The sequence below is a fragment of the Rhincodon typus genome, chromosome 10 (genome assembly GCF_021869965.1).
Source record: "Rhincodon typus isolate 14 chromosome 10, sRhiTyp1.1, whole genome shotgun sequence".
NCBI lineage: Eukaryota > Metazoa > Chordata > Chondrichthyes > Orectolobiformes > Rhincodontidae > Rhincodon > Rhincodon typus.
The window spans coordinates 65,521,580-65,537,875 of NC_063341.1; the positions used below are offsets into that span (position 1 = coordinate 65,521,580).

Below are 16,296 nucleotides of genomic sequence, written 5' to 3' on the forward strand. Positions count from 1 at the left end.
CTTGTTTGAACTGCATTTAGAGTTGTGCATTCCAGTTTCTCCGTCAGATGTCCCCATTTATCTACATTCATATACACTTCTAAAGCTAAAAGTTATATTCTAAAACATACAAGTTATGAACTAAATGTTTGCAACAACTGTTCCTATTTGTGGTACAATAACACATTTGACTGTAACAAATTTTTCTGATGTTAAACACCGAATCCTAATTTTGAGTAGGCTCAAATTTTGAGTAATAGGAATAAGTATCTGTAAAAACTTTGAAGATAGTATTCCTTCTGTAGGCTTTTTTCATTTGTTCCATTTATCTAGGCCTAATTTGAGCTCCCTTTCCAAAGGTACAAGGGAATGTATGAATTACTATATTGCCAAACCTTCAGCCTTATAAGTGTTGAATTAACTTGGTGTAAAGAGTATCTTTATTTGGAATTTAGGGAAATGAAGGGGAGGATCCAGTTCTTCCATTGTTGGATTTTGCTGCACAGCAACAGATCCGCAAACAGATTGTGCTGGATAGACTTCACAAAGTGTAAGTATAGTTCTATTAACAGGTGATTATTATTAGCCACCTAGATCCCGTGATCTCCTTGGTTTATCTTCTCAGTTAGCAGTTACTATAAATAACTTTCAAGCTGATTTCTAATCTTGTATTCTTGGCCAATTAATTTTTGGAAGAAAAATGATATAGCAAGGGCCATAGTAATGAAAATACAAAAACAAATGACACTTGAAACATTTTTATCTCTTCAGCTTTCCATTTGAGTTTGCATGTTTAAATTTTCAAGGTGAAATTCCATCACTCGACTGGTGTTTTCATAGGGACATTGTACAATATGGTAGCATTTATATGTACTAGTATAAGTATGCATTTTTATGCCATTTAATAAAACATTTTATACAAAGAGAATGAAAAGGATAGAGAGCCCTTTCTGTTTATTGTCTCAGATTTTTCTACTTCCAAGCCACACTTTATTTTCAATCAAAAATGGTTGTCTTCCAAATGTGTTGATCTTAAACAGATCTTTCCTGCAACAGATGTTAACTTTAAATTTTGTTTTTTTTTGTCTTAACTCTCCTGGAATTCGTAGTTTTTCCTCTGTGCAAAACACAATAACTTGGAGTTGCTGCTTGTTTGTGCTGATTTTTGGACTAATTAGGCAGAAGTTAGCATAATTGACTTAAACAATAATGAAATTTTACACATCTTTCTCCAAGCAAGTTACATTGCAGAATGGGGGTCTTTGGTTAGCTCAGTTGGTTGGATGCGATGCAGAGTGACACCAACAGCATAGGCTCAATTTCTGTACTGGCTGAGATTACCATGAAGGCCCAGCCATCTCAACTTTGTTCATTGCTTGAACCATGCTGAACTTCAGGTTAAACTCGCCACCAGTTGGGTCTGTAATGAGAGAGCAGTCGTATGGCCTTCTGTGACTATGGCAACTTGACTTGTTTTAACATTGCAGAAATATGAATCACATTCAGTTTTACTGTTCTAGTTTAAATTAACATTACATTAGAAGCAAAACCTGACTGCAAGGCTGGTCATAGGCCAGGACAAGTTAATCTCCATTGGGAATTACCAGTATTCTAGCATTTGCATGCCTTTGAGTAGGCTCTAAAAAGTAAGTTATTCCTTTTGATGCAAGACCACTAATAAAATTTTTAAAAGTACTTTTATTTCAAGTCACTGCAACACCCAATATATCTAGGAAATTGGATTCTTAAATTTTAAGACTTTTTAGTCATTTAAATTTGGATTGTTTGCCAGTAGTGAATATGGTAAAAGTGGTTGTTTCTTTTGTGATAAACTCGTTTTCAACTGTATTCATGAAACGATACATGGTTACCATTCTTAAATTATACCGCCATTTTTTAAAATATGTATAAAGCATGTTTCAAAACAAACTAACTTCTATCACACCATCTAATTGCACTAGTTACTAGACAATTTTGCATCTAGTGATTGAGATTTGAGCAGAAACATTGAAGAGACCACAATTTTTTAACAGTTTCACCCAAGTGGAAATTACCCCAGTGTAATGCCCAAATTTAAAATGAGGTATGACTTTCCCAGCAACCAACTGAAATCATTAGGAAATATTTCACATTTTAAGACACTTACTTTGACAAGAAACTAAAGTCGACATCAATTAAACATTACTCAGTGAGCAAGAAATGCACTAAACTACAGAAATGGTATTTTCCCCATTAACCCAACCACAAGCCCCATGCCTTGCTTATGTGTGACTCCATACTCTCATATATGTAGCTTTCTGATAAAGTCCAGAAGTGCTCCCAGCAATTTTTAATGGGCTCTCTTTTCCTGCCTCACCCAGAAGATTGTCCGGAGTACTTTCAAAACTAAATCCCCTCCTTTAATCCTCCCAACACAATCAGATGGACTTACTCTTTAAATCTTCACTTGCCTCTTCAAACAGGGAATCTAAACTCATTAGAACACTGCTTGGTGGTTAACACAAAAACAGTCCTTTTTTTTCCCCCCTGCTTGGCATGGAATCACTGGTTTTTGCTCAGTTTTCCCAAATCTTTCTGCCTGACTGACACTTTGAGTGTCAGTGCAGCGAGATCAGCTGTCTCCTCTTTATATCCAGGGTTTAAAGCCTGCACTTTTACTTTCAATGAGTTTTGACCCGAACCTTTTTTTTTTCAAAGGAAGTCTAAAAAGATAATAAAATGAGAGAAAATAAATTGAGGGCAAACTTGCAAGGGATATAAAAATTGACAATAAGAGTTCCTTTCTTTATGCATATAAAAAGGAAAAGACAGTTTGAAGTGAACATAGACCCCTAAAAAGATGAATTTGGGGAAACAGGTTTGGAACTTGCAAGTAGCAGAGGAGTTAAACAGGTATATCACATCCGTCTTTATAGTTGAAGATACTTTGAACATTACATTAACATTGAAGAATACAAGGAGGAAGTATTAGTAGTATTAGACAAATTAATGGGGCTAAAGGCAGAAAAGTCCCCTGGCCCTGATGGCTTGCAAACTAAGATCTTAAATGGTAGCTACAGAGATGGTCGATGCATTGGTTGTAATTTTTCAAAAATATTAAATTCTGGAGAAGCACGAAAGGATTGGAAAACTCCTAATGTGACGCCCATATTCAAAAAGGGAGGGAGGCAAAAAGCAGCTATCAATAAGCTTATTAGTCTAACATATATTGTTGGAAAGGTATTGAAATCAATAATTTAAGAAAGTAAAAGCAGAACATTTGGAAAATCATCACCTAATCAAGCAGAGTCAGCACGGCTTCAGGAAAGGGAAATTGTGCCTGACTAACTTATTAGAGTTTTTTGAGGAAGTCTCGACCAGAGGAATTACAGGGAAACCAGTAGATGTGCTATATTTGGACTCTAAGAAGGTGTTTGATAAGGTACCTCACAATAGGTCAAGTCATAAGATAAGAGCCCACAGTATTAGAGGTGGTATATTGGAATGGATAAAGAATTGGCTAATGGACAGGAAACAGCAAGTGGGAATAAAAATTGTTTTTCAGGTAAGTAAACTGTAACCAGTGGGGTTCCACAGATCAGTGCTGGAACTGTAACTGTTTACAATATATATTGATGACTTGGAGGAAGGAAGTGAATGTACTCTAGTGAAATTAGCAGATGAAAGAGATGGAAAGACAGGTTGCTTGAGGGATACAAACAGTTTACAGAGAGATATTGATAGGTTAAGCAAGTGGGTAAAAAGTTGGCAAACGGACAACAATGTGGAGAAATATGAAGTTGTTCATTTTGGAAGGAAGAACAAAATACTGGGAACTAGTTAAATGGAGAAAATAGCAGAAAGCTAACACAAAGGGACTTGGGGTACTTGTGCATGAAACACAAAGATAACTCTCAGGTGTAACAGTGTGGAGCTGGAGGATCGGAGCAGGAAAGTTGACGTTTTGGGTTGGGACCCTTTTTCAGAAATGGGGGAGGGGGAAGGGAGCTCTGAAATAAATAGGGAAGAGGGGTGGGGCTGGGAAAGTTAGGTGGGATGGTGATAGGTGAGTGCAGGTAGGCAGAGTTGTGGATTGGTCAGTGAGGTGGGAGGAGAGGATAGGTGGGAGAGAAGATGGACATGTTGTGTCAGATCAAGGAGGTGGGTATGAGAGGGAGGGTTGGCCATGGGATGAGGCCGGGGTTGGGGAGAATTTGAAACTGGTAAAGTCCACATTGAGACCATTGGGTTGTAGGCTGTCAAGGCGGAATATGAGCCTCAAGGTAAGGAGTTCCAAAGGTGGAATCTTGATCAGTAGGGGAATCAAGAGTTATGGGGAAAAAACAGGAAAGTAGATGTGAGGAATGTGGGATCAGCCATGAGTCTATTAAATGGTGGAGCAGGCTTGAGTGATCAAATGATCTACTCCTGTTCTATTTCTTATGGTTGTCTGTGACAACCAGGTCACAAAGATTTTGTGTCAGGTAAGATTTTTAAGGTTTTCACTCTTCTCCAAACTATTCTATTTCACCTTGTATTAATGAAGTTAGTTTAAAATATAACTGCCTTCTAATGTCCAGAGATCATAACAATAATTAACTGTCTTACTGTCTCATCATTCCTTTAGTCTGAATGTAGTAACCAACAGCAGTTGCTTGTATTTTTTTTTGATGATGGTACTTATAGATTCTTTTAGGGTGACAATGCACAAAGCAATGCAATGTGCTCAGCAAACCACATCCTGGAAAGAAATTAAATTCTAATATTCAAAGTTTGCTTTCTTTTCAGTTGCCTGCATTCAGTCACAACTAGAAAATGCCCAAAACTGAACAGGAAATAATTGAAATGAATATTTATTAATTTTGCAGCATTCCCAGACAGATTGAAGTTGGTCACAATTTTTGAAATAACATTGGGAGAACGTTGATGTTCCTGTTTTTGTTTAAAGTAGATGGCCTGGCCAATGTTTTGCATATCCATCCCAAAGTAGAAGAATGTCATGTGCTGCAGTAAAATAAGCTTCATTAATCTGGATCTCCCAAACAGAACGGTCAAAAGATTTGACAATTGTATAAGATTAATTGTTTTTCATTTCTAGTTTACCGGAGTTATTGGGATCACTACAACTTGGCATGTCTGATGTATCCTGCGAACTAAATTCTCTTGTAAAAACATTCAGGTTAGTGATTCACATCACAAATTGTATGTGTGCTTGCATCTCCATGCATTAAGCAGGGGCCTCTTTATTTTGACCCCACAACTCCTCATTTTCATCAGTTCCATACACCCCATCTCCCAGCTGTCATTGACTATAAACTTCTCCCTCTCCTGTCATGCTTCTCTCTCCTATGTGCAAACACATGGATGCATATCCTTGAAGTCATCACAAGATGACTGGTAATTAGGAAAACCGTTTGACCTCCTATTAGTTCTTGCTCCCAAAACAGTCTTTCTTTTTGGCTGGGGTGGAGGGAGGAGGAGCAGGAGGAGATGATTTTTAAATGTTGCAGTTCCTGCCCCCATCACTCTTTCTGCATGTCTATTTTAGGTGGTGATTGCTATCTCTGTGAAAAATAACTTACTTATTCCAGTCCATTTTCTTCTCAATTGTGAAAGTAAAAAATGTGACTTATAATGCAATGACTAACATGACCACCTAAAATTGAATGCAGTTGGTTTCATGCACTAGTCCTATCCTAATTATTTCATAACCTAATTTATATGCAGTTAATATGTATCCTGGCAGGCTGATACAGAAGGTGAAAAGAAATGGCAGATGGAATTTAATCTGGACATAGTCATAGAATTATACAGCGCAGAAACAGATCCTTCATTTGTGAGGTGATGCACGTTGGAAGGTCTAATGCAGGCAGGAAGAATACGGTAAATGGCAGAACCCATAAAAAGCATTAACATACAGAGGGATCTAGGCATACAGGTCCACAGTTCCCTGAAAGTGGCAACACAAGGGGATAAGATGGTCAAAAAGGCATATGACGTACTTGCCTTCATCGGTCGGGCCACAATGTTAAAATTGGGAACTCCCATTGCAGCAGTATAGAGCTTTAGTTAGGTCACATTTTTAATATTGTGTACAGTTCTGGTCACCAAAATACTAAAAGGATTTAGAGGCTTTGGAGAGGGTGCAGAAGAGATTTACCAGGATGTTACGTGGCTTGGAGGGTATTAGCTATGAGGAGCGATCGGACAAACTTGGATTGTTTTCACGTGAAAGTCGGAGGCTGAGGGGTGACCTAATAGAAGTTTACAAAATTGAGAGGTGTGGGTAGATTGGATAATCCGTCTTTGTCCCAGGGTAGAAATGTCAATTACTAGGGAACATAGGCTTAAAGTGAAAGGGGATAAGTTTAAAGGAGATGTGAAAGGCAGGTTTTTTTTTTCCAGAGGTTGGTAAATGCTTGTAATGTGCTGCCGTATGAGGTTGTAGAAGCAGATTCAATAGTAATATTTAAAAGGTTGCTTGACTGATAGATGAATAGGCATAAGTAGAGGGATAGGGACCACATAGCGGCAAAAATGTTTTTAGTTAGAATGGCATCATGGTGAGCCAAAGGGCCTGTTCCTATGCTGTTTTGTTCTTTGTAGCATTTTAACAATTACTTTTTTATTTTGTTGCTACAACATCAAAACTACATTGTTTTTTGTTACTTGCTCATGAGATATAAGCTGGCAAGGTCAGCATTAATTGCCCTTGAGAAGCTGGTGGTGAGCACCATCTTAAACTGCAACAATCATTGTAGTATTAGAATGCCCAGCGTGCTGTTAGGTGGCGTGTTTCGGGGTTTTGACCTAATGGCAATAGGTTTTTGTGTCAAAATGATGCATGGAGGGTAATTTGCAGGTGTTTGTGTTTCCTTGTACCTTTGCCCTTGTCCTTCTAGTGAGTAGATGTAATGGATTTAGAAGGTGCAATCAAAGGTCTTAGTGAGTTGCTGCAGTGCCTTTTGTAGGTATAATTTACTGCAACATGGCAGTTGGGGATGAAGAAGGTGAATAGTTTAAGCGGAGAATAGGATGTAGATCAATCATGCTGCTTTGTCCTGGGTAGTGTCAAGCTTCTCAACTGTTGGTGGAGCTTCAACCTCCAGAGAAATGGAATGTACTCCATCACACGCCTGATTTGTAGGGAATTAGTTACTTTCTACAAAATGAGCCCCTGATCTGTTGTAACCAGTGTATTAATGTGGCTTGCCCATTTAAGTTTCTACGTATTCACATGAGTAAATGAACACTCCAGCATCTGATCTCGTTCTTTGAGGAAATCTGTACTGGCTTATTTTTGGCTTAAGTATATTAAAGGCATTATTTTGTTAAAACATGTTATTGAATAATTTTAAGGCACAGCTAGATAGATTTGTGGCTATCAAGGCAGTTGAGGGTTATTGGAGCTAGGCAGAAATGTGAAGTTGAGACCACAGTAAAATAGTCATGATCTTGTTGTATAGCGGAGTAGGCCAGGGGCGTGCCAACTCACCCTAATTCTTATGTTCATAGCAGTGTGATTATTTGAATCAGTGTTCAATCAAAATACTGTGTTTAAAGTTTTAAATTTAGTGAACCATGAAGGGTTTTGGAATCAAGCCTGAGAATTTTAAAATCAAACTTTGCTTAAATGGGTTAGTGAGCATAAGGGTGTTAGGTGAACTTGAAGTGTGGTTCAGGCAGCAAATGTTCAAATCAGCTGAAGCCTATGAAATCTGTAGGGCCATAGAGCAGTGCATTAAAATAACAAAGTCTCAAGATAACCAAAGGATGGATGCATATTTCAGCTCAGGCTGATAAGCTCCGGCTGGGATGAAGTTGGGCACTGTTAGAAAGCTGCAAGAAGATGGTCTTAATGATGGCATGAGTAAATAATTGGAAGCTTGTCCCTAGGTTATGACACCAAGGTTTTGAACACTTACGTTGGGCCTCAGACAGTTGCCAGGGCAAGAGATGGAATTGGTGGCTTGGGAGCAAAGGTTACGACAGTTGCCAAAAATGGACTGTGGTGTTCCCAATAATTAGTTGATGGAGTTTCAGCTCATCTAGTACTGGATATTGGAAAAGTACTGGGTCAATTAAGAGATAGTGAAAGGGCCAAGAAAGGTGATATTGAAATGGAGCTGGGTGATGGTAAGGAATTTGATAATACTTAAAGGCAAAAAAGTGCAATGTTATGAATCAGAGCAACTGAATAGGACTCAACTAGATATCTGTTTGAAAGAACTGAAATAAGCCATAAAGTCCTGAGTGGTCTTGTGACCAGTTCAGTATAGGTGAGGAAGAGTTGCAGAAGTGTGTGTGTGGTATTAGGAACCCAGCTGATAATACTGCTCAAGTCAATATCATTCTATAAATGAGTTATCTTTTTCTGAAGAATGGGAAACATCTTGGCATTTTGTGTTACTTAACATCATTGGTTTAAAAACATTTATGAAAAGCTAACTAATGAAAGCAAGTTTAAATTGAGGTTTCCCCCCACGTGCAAACGTCTTGACAGTTGAAATGATAGTTAATGCAATTTTGTGATAAGGTCAGAAGTCAGATGACACCCGGTGAGAATCCAACAGGTTTATTTGAAATAACAAGCTTTTGGAGCTTTGCCCCTTCATCAGGTGAAAGCTTGTGAATTCAAATAAACCTGTTGGACTATAACCTGTTGTCGTCTGACTTCTGACCTTGTCCACCCCAGTCCAACACTGGCACCTCCACATCATGTCTACCATTGACACCACAATTTTGTGATGATCTTCTTATTACAAGTCACTCCTGTTACCATCATCTCAAATAATGATTCTGTTTTATGATGGCCTTCCCTTTTCCTCCAGAAATGTTTGTTGTTTTTTCAGGTGACAACATTAGTGCTATTACAGTTAACCATAACTGAAGTCTAGAATTAACGGATCACTGTTATTGGTGATATTGTACTTGTCCCTGCACTGAAAACTTTGTTCATCTGAGAATCTGACCCTCGGGTGCAGCTTGCTTTAAAAGTGATTGACCTTTGTTTGCTCCTGCATAGATAAACGTGCCACACCGAGAAGTTCAATGCTTTTAGCCCTCCTTTTAATATAGTTATAAGAAGATGATTGCACCTTGACAGGCAGTTGCTTTGGGACTGGTGACTGAGCAAAAGGTTTCTGTTTGGAGAAGCTTGACTGCATAGTCATTGAACAGCCTGGTGATATTAATGCACCAAGAGATCTATATGAATGTACTTGAACAAGTCAATCAACTCCTCACACTGTTTGATTTGTAAACTGCTTCTTGATGGCAATATCCTGGGAGTTAGGTTGTTGGCAGTCAATATAAACAGACCCAGTTAATTTAAATAAATAACTGCATCCCTTAGTTTATATAGGACAATGAAGCTTCCCAATGCTCTGATCAATAATGGATCCTTGTAGCGCACAAAAATAAAAATGCTTTCATTGGTATTTTGCTAGTTCCCCAGGTGAATTTAAGCTGTTGTTTTTCCGTTGTATTTCACAGCAGATTAGCAAGAATGTTACATTTGAACTGCCTGTCAAAATGATTCCGTCATCTGTTTGGCTTGATGTTTGCCCGTGGAACCTTGCCCTAGGCTTGGGACCAACTGCTCATTTTAGAAATTTCAGGCAAAAACACTTGATGTCATGGAAATAGTGTCAAATTCAAGTATGACTCAAGCCAGGAACATTTAAAATTTTAATTATGTTCATGCTGGATTTGCCATTCTTGGACTCTCATTATTACTTCTGAGGTCATAGAATAAGTCAAATTGAGTATGGGCGAGGAAGAGTCTTTGGAGCATATGCATGTTATGTTATGATCCTAGCTGAGGGTAGTACTGGGCAAGTTAGGTCACAGAATGAAATCAGACTTGATATATTTTTAAAAATTTTGGTTAATGTGCTAGTCATTCAATGCAATGTAGTTTTTTTTTTTTAAACAACAGAATATTGCCAAAAGGAAAATATAACAAATGAAGCTGTCTAAACATAGAACAAAAAATAGTTCTGAGGAAGGGTCACCGGACCCGAAACGTTAACTTAGATTTTTCTTTGCAAATGCTGCCAGACCTGCTGAGCTTTTCCAGCAACTTCTGTTTTTGTTCCTGATTTACAGTATCCACAGTTCTTTTGGTTTTCATCTAAACAGCTTTCAAACTGAGTTTTGTGTTATAAAATGCAGGAAAGCAAAATCACATTCCTTTTCTCACACTATCAGTTACAGAAATTCAAATATGAAGAAATTACGCCTCCATAGCAGATCTCCAAGTTTGGCTTAACTGATTCTCCTCAGTTCTTTCTATGAACTATGTGGTCATCTTACATAAGTACTCTCAAAACTGAGAAATTAGGCTCTCTCAGCTCTGGTCTCCACAACTGCCCTGAAACTTTCAATCTCTGTGTTTCTGTAGCTAAATCAATTCTTGATTATCTTGAGCCAAAAACAAAGTAATGGGCATCAGTGTTCACTCCATCTGTCATATACCATCACAGTAAAAATCATTTTGCATTCACATTCCAGGGTTTCTGCTCGGTGATGCATACTGGATTAGATCACTGATCTGGAAGGGCTATCTGAGCTAGTTACTTCTCTGAAAGGTTAAAAAAAAACTATCTCCAAAATGCCGTTTATTTTAAAATCTTGGCTCCATAAATAATATTGATATAAATCAAACACTTTCCGCCACAATTATAAAATTCTCAAAGGGATAGTGCACCCACTTGATATAGAGTGAAAAGTAAGTGTTTTGAAAGTTAGCATTATAATAGTGTACAAAGCAAAAAAAAATTGTTGTAAAATATACTAACACGCGAAAGGCAAATGTTTTGCTGTTAATAACAGATTAATTTTTGCAATTGGAATAAGCCAAATTCATACAGCATAAAGGGATATTTTCTTTACAGGTGTATTATTTTACAGCTTCATTCCTCTTCCTACTTCAGGTACTAATGCACGAGAGGATATTGGTAGCCATGGATTTAATTGGATTTGTCCATAACTTTGCTTGGTAAAGTATATCAGTGGCTCGCCATTGCGCACTGCAGTGATTTGCCGTTGCCTTGTGCAATATGGCTGGTCATGAAACTCTGCAGCTCTTATTGAATGCCACCAAGCATAATGTATGACTTACAAGCTTGTAATAAACCTCTTTGGCCATGTTATGAATGCACCTTCCATCCCTATCAAGTTCTAAAGTGGAATTTCTGGACCAGAGGCAGCAACACTATCAGTATGCCACACAACTGCTCAATAGTTGCACTACAAGTGATGGTAATAAATGTGGATTAGATTATTTCACCTACTGCTAGTATCCACAATCCTAGAATGAGCTAGTATGGAGCTTAATCCACCTATCTGCATTTGCCTATCAATATGTAGTTCAAAATGAGCAGTAGGAGTGCTTGTGAAATCTCAACAAGTACAACAGGTTGTGGTCTTTCTGGAGAGAACGTAGAAGGTAAAAAAGAACAGGGATCAAATTATTTCTCTGAACACATCCTTTTTACTCCCTTTCCTATCTTTATCTTCTTTCTTTAAGTATTAGTGGAAGATGCCTGATTGACTGTGAGGAACAACCTTAACCCAGTGCTGAGTTGATGACGAAGACTTTTGTCTAAAGCAAGTTGTCAGCAACAGTTGAGTGTTAAATTAAACTTCCAATTTAATTCCACCTTCCTTGAATCAAAGGGATTTTGGAAAAGTGGAATCAATCCATCATCTTTCTCACTAGTCACTTCTTTTAACATTACATGATGAAGTCCATCAAGACCCAGGGACTCGACAATCCATAGCTTCAATTTTCACAATACCACTTCCCTGGTGATGTTACTCCAAGGCTCTCGCTCTCGCTCTCCCTCCCTCCACTCCATCATTTCCTGATTTAAGAAATTCTGTTTCTGAATTAAATTGGAAATTTAATTTAACACTTAACTGTTGCTGACAACTTGCTTTAGACAGAAGTCTTCGTCATCAACTCAGCACTGGGCTAAGTTTGTTCCTCACAGTCAATCAGGCATCTTCCGCTAATACTTAAAGAAAGAAGATAAAGATAGGAAAGGGAGTAAAAAGGATGTGTTTAGAGAAATAATTTGATCCCTGTTCTTTTTTACCTTCTGCATTGTCTCCAGAAGGACCACAACCTGTTGTAGTTGTTGAGATTTCACAAGCACTCCTACTGCTCATTTTGAACTACATAATTTAATTGGAAATTAAGAGAGGGAGGAGGAAAGAAGGAAACTATGGCCAACAAGCTTAACGTCTGTCTTGGGGAAAATGTTGGAAGCTATTATTGTAGCCAGCAATTCAGATAAGTTCAAGGCAATTCATCAGAGTCAGCATGGCTTTCTGAAAAGGAAATCATGTTAAATCAATTTCTTAGTATTGGTTGAAGAAATAGTATATGTTATGGATAAAAGAGGGTCAATGGATGTAGTACTTGGATTTCCAAAAGATACATCAAAGGTTAATACGGAAAATAAAAACTCATGGTGAAGGGGTTAATGTGTTGGTACAGATAGTAGATCGGCTAGCTAACAGGACAGTACGCATAAATGGATCATTTTCTCTTGGACAAGATGTAACAAGTGATCTGTCATATGGATCAATGCTGGGGGGACCTCAATATTTTACAAAGTACACAAGTGACTTTGAAGCTCTTGGTATTGTTGCTAAATTTGCTGATGATAGAGCTAGACAAGTAAATTTTAAGGGGACATAGGAGGCTGCGAAGGGATCTAGGTGAAGTGAGCAGGCAAAGATCTGACAGATGGAGCATAATATGAGATTGTTCACTTTGCTAGGTAGAATAAAAAAAAGTATTTTTTTAAATGGTAAGAGATTGCAGAGTTCAGATGTGGAGGAATCTGGGTGTGCTAGTATATAAATTGAAAAAGGCTTGTATGCAGGTATAGCAAGTAATTAGGAAAGCTAATAGAATGTTATCACTTATCGCAAAGGGAATTGAATACAAAAGTAGGGGGTTATATTTCAGTTATATGGTGAAACCACAGGAGTACTATACATACTATCGAGGTCCTTAAATAAGGAAGGGTTTTTTATTCGTTCTTCATTCATGGGATGCGGGCATTGCTGGCTAGGCAGCATTTATTGCCCATCCCTAATTGCCCAGAGAACAGTTAAGAGTCAGTCACATTGCTGCGGGTCAGGGGACATATCTAGGCCAGACCAGGTAAGGATGGCAGTTTCCTTCCCTACAGGGCATTAGTGAACCAGATGTGTTTTCCAACAATTGGCAATGGATTCGTGGTCATCATTAGATTCTTAATTCCAGATATTTGTTGAATTCAAATAGTGGTGGAATTACTCTCTGGGCAATTAGGAATGGGCAATAAATGCTGCGTAGCCAGCGATGCCTGCATCACATGAATGAATAAAGAATAAAGAATAAAAAACCCGCTTGATTTAACGAGCTCAAGGGGCTTTAAAGAGGATGTAAATTTATTGGAAGCAGTCCAGAGAAGGTTTACTAGACTAATATCTGGAATAGGGGGATGAGGAGGTGGTCTTATAACAAAATGTTCAGCAGGCTAGACACATATCCACTGGAGTTTAGAAGAGTGAGATGTGTAAAGTGCCAAAAATGAAATGTTATTCCTCCAGCAGCTAACACTATAGCAGACTTAGGGCATTTTATCTGTTCCAATGATGCTAGCTATCAGCATGTCTTCCAGATTCCTCCCAACTATGGTCCTCAATTGTGCCCACTGTATTTTCTGCACTTCTTCTGTTGGCCCCTGTCCATTTCTCCCAGAACTGCAATATGGCATCTCTTCTTGTCACTTTCCACTCCAAGTGTCCATATTCAAAGGATCATCCTCTGCCACTTCTGTTACCTCCAGCACGATGCCACCACAAAAACACACCTTCCATACCCAATCCCAAAGGGACCATTCCCATTGTGACGCCATGGTCATTCTTCTATCACCCCCAGCACCTCCTTTCTCTGCGTTGGGATCTTCCCGTGCATTCATAGGAAATCTAATACTTGGTCTGGTGCCACCTGTGGTCTCTAATCTTGCCTGCTGTCTAACCTTCCCTTTTTTCCCTAGTCCGTCACCTTCTTAGCTCCTGCTCTTTTCCATGGTTTCTGGTACTATCCATTTACTTTACTTTTTGAAAGTAATAAATGTGTTGAAGAAGGCACTTGAACAGTGTTTTGACAGCATTCAGTAAATCGTCAATGGTAATCCATTGTTTCACAACATAACATTTTCATCTCTGCTTTACTAAAGTGACAAAGGTAAAAACAAAGTCCACCCTAAGATGCCTTTGTCCATCTGCACTGTAACTAGTTAGTGGGCAGTATGGGCAGGGGCATAGTTACCTGACTAGAAAAAGGTACTCGTGCCTATTCTGGACCAGGGATTGTGGGGTGAAAAAGTCATGAGTTGAAGAATTATGTAATAAAGGAAGGGTGTGTGACAACTTTTAAATTACTTTTTCATTGGGTGTAGGTGTCACTATTAAGGCCAGCATTTATTACCTGCACCTAATTGCACTGAACTGGGTGGTTTGTAAGGCAATTCAGAGGGTGGTTAAGTGTCAACTACACTGCAATGGACCACTATGCCTCCGCCTCCCCCTACTTTTAACTTTGCCTCTTTTATCTGATTGTTCTCTCGCTTTGTTTTTCAGGCTAACTAATACAAACATCATTCACAAAATTCCAGAATGGACTTTAATTGCAGTTGTGCTGCTTTCAGTGTAAGTATTAATAAGTTTATTTTTGTTCAGAAGTTAAAGCAAAAGGCTCTTGAAAAGGCCAAATGAGAATTTGTTAAATCAAGAGGCCATAAGTAGTATGGTCCAAACATTTGTTAAAAAGCCGGAACACTACAATTAAGGATATAGAAACAGATAACTGTGTTATGAGGTCCTTGGAAAGAGATGAGTCTTGATCTCAATGCAACAAGAAATTAGAAGAAATGGCATGTTGCATGATGTGTTTGGGAAAATGTGGTCATGTAACAGCATGTATATGCCTGTAGACAGTTTTGCAGCATTGATATTCTTTCTTTTTCTTCATGATCAATTATTAGTCTGTACCTGCCATGCTCTCCCGTCCTCCAAAACACTTGTTCTGTGTGGAGGCAGAACATATAGGCATGATTCTTAATGAATACTTTGCATCTGTCTTCTCCGAGGAGGGGATAATGCAAATACTATAGTTAAGGGAGAAAGAATGGGATAATCTCGTGTGAGAGGAAATATTAACAGATTTAACATCTTTGAAAGTGGATGAAATGTCCAGATGAAATGTATCCCAGCTACTAAGAAACGAGGGAAGAAATGGGTAAACTGCTGATCATAATTTTCTAATTTTTTCTTACAATATTAGCAGTCTCTATAGCATCATCCTTTTTAAAAAGGGATGAAGGGGAGATCAAATAATTACAAGCCAGCCCAACTTTGGTGACAAATTGTTGGAGATAAATTCTGAAGCAAGGCATACAGGTGATGAGGTAAGGTAATGGTGACTGCCCTTAATATCAAGGCTGCATTTGACTGAGTCTGGTATCAAGGAATCCTAGAAAAACTGCAGTCAATGGAAATCTGGAGGGAAACTATTTGCTAGTTAGATTCGTACCTGGCACAAAGAGCAACGGTTGTGCTCAGTCATTAATGCTCAGCTCATCCATGCAGAAGTTCTTCAAGGTAGTGTTCGAGGTTCAACTGTCTTCAGATGCTTCACAATGACTTTTCCTCCGTTATACAGTCAGAAGTGGCGATGTCTGCTGATTGTACAACGTTCAGTCCCATTTGTGACTTTTCAGTTACTAAAACAGTTCATGTCCAAATGCAGCAAGACTTAGACAATATTCGGGTTTGGGCTAGTTAATGGCAAGGAACATTCGAGCAACATAAGTGACAAGCCCATTATCATTGCCCTATGACATTCAATTGGCGTTATCATCACTGAAACCGTGCTATCAACATCCGGAATTGTCATGGACCAGAAACTGAACTGGACTAGCCATATAATATTGTGATTATAAGATCAGGTCATGGGCAAGGAATCCTGCAGCAAGTAACATACCTCCTGAGACCTCAAAGCTTGTCCACTATCTATAAGGTACAAGGCAGGAGTGTATTGGAATACTCCCCTCTTGCCTGGAAAGTGCAGCTCCAACAACACTCAAGCTTGAGACCATTTGGGACAAAGTAACCTGCTTGATTGGCACCACACCCACGAACATTCAGTCCCTTCACCACTCAGTAGCAACAATGTGTACCATTTGCAAGGTGCACTGTAGAAAGTCACTAAAACTCCTTGGACAACACCCTTCAAATCTACAGCCATCTAGAAGACAAGAGCAGTGGATA

At 38.6% G+C, this 16,296-nt stretch overlaps 1 protein-coding gene across 1 annotated transcript in view; it reads left to right on the forward strand.

The window, feature by feature from the left end:
• rpap2 (RNA polymerase II associated protein 2) overlaps nucleotides 1–16,296 on the forward strand; it is a 62,164-nt gene that overhangs the window by 21,341 nt on the left and 24,527 nt on the right. The window contains exons 8-10 of the mRNA XM_020530792.2: nucleotides 435–529; nucleotides 5,057–5,137; nucleotides 14,608–14,676. Coding sequence (XP_020386381.2) covers nucleotides 435–529; nucleotides 5,057–5,137; nucleotides 14,608–14,676 — 245 coding nt within the window. The remainder of the gene's footprint in view (nucleotides 1–434; nucleotides 530–5,056; nucleotides 5,138–14,607; nucleotides 14,677–16,296) is intronic.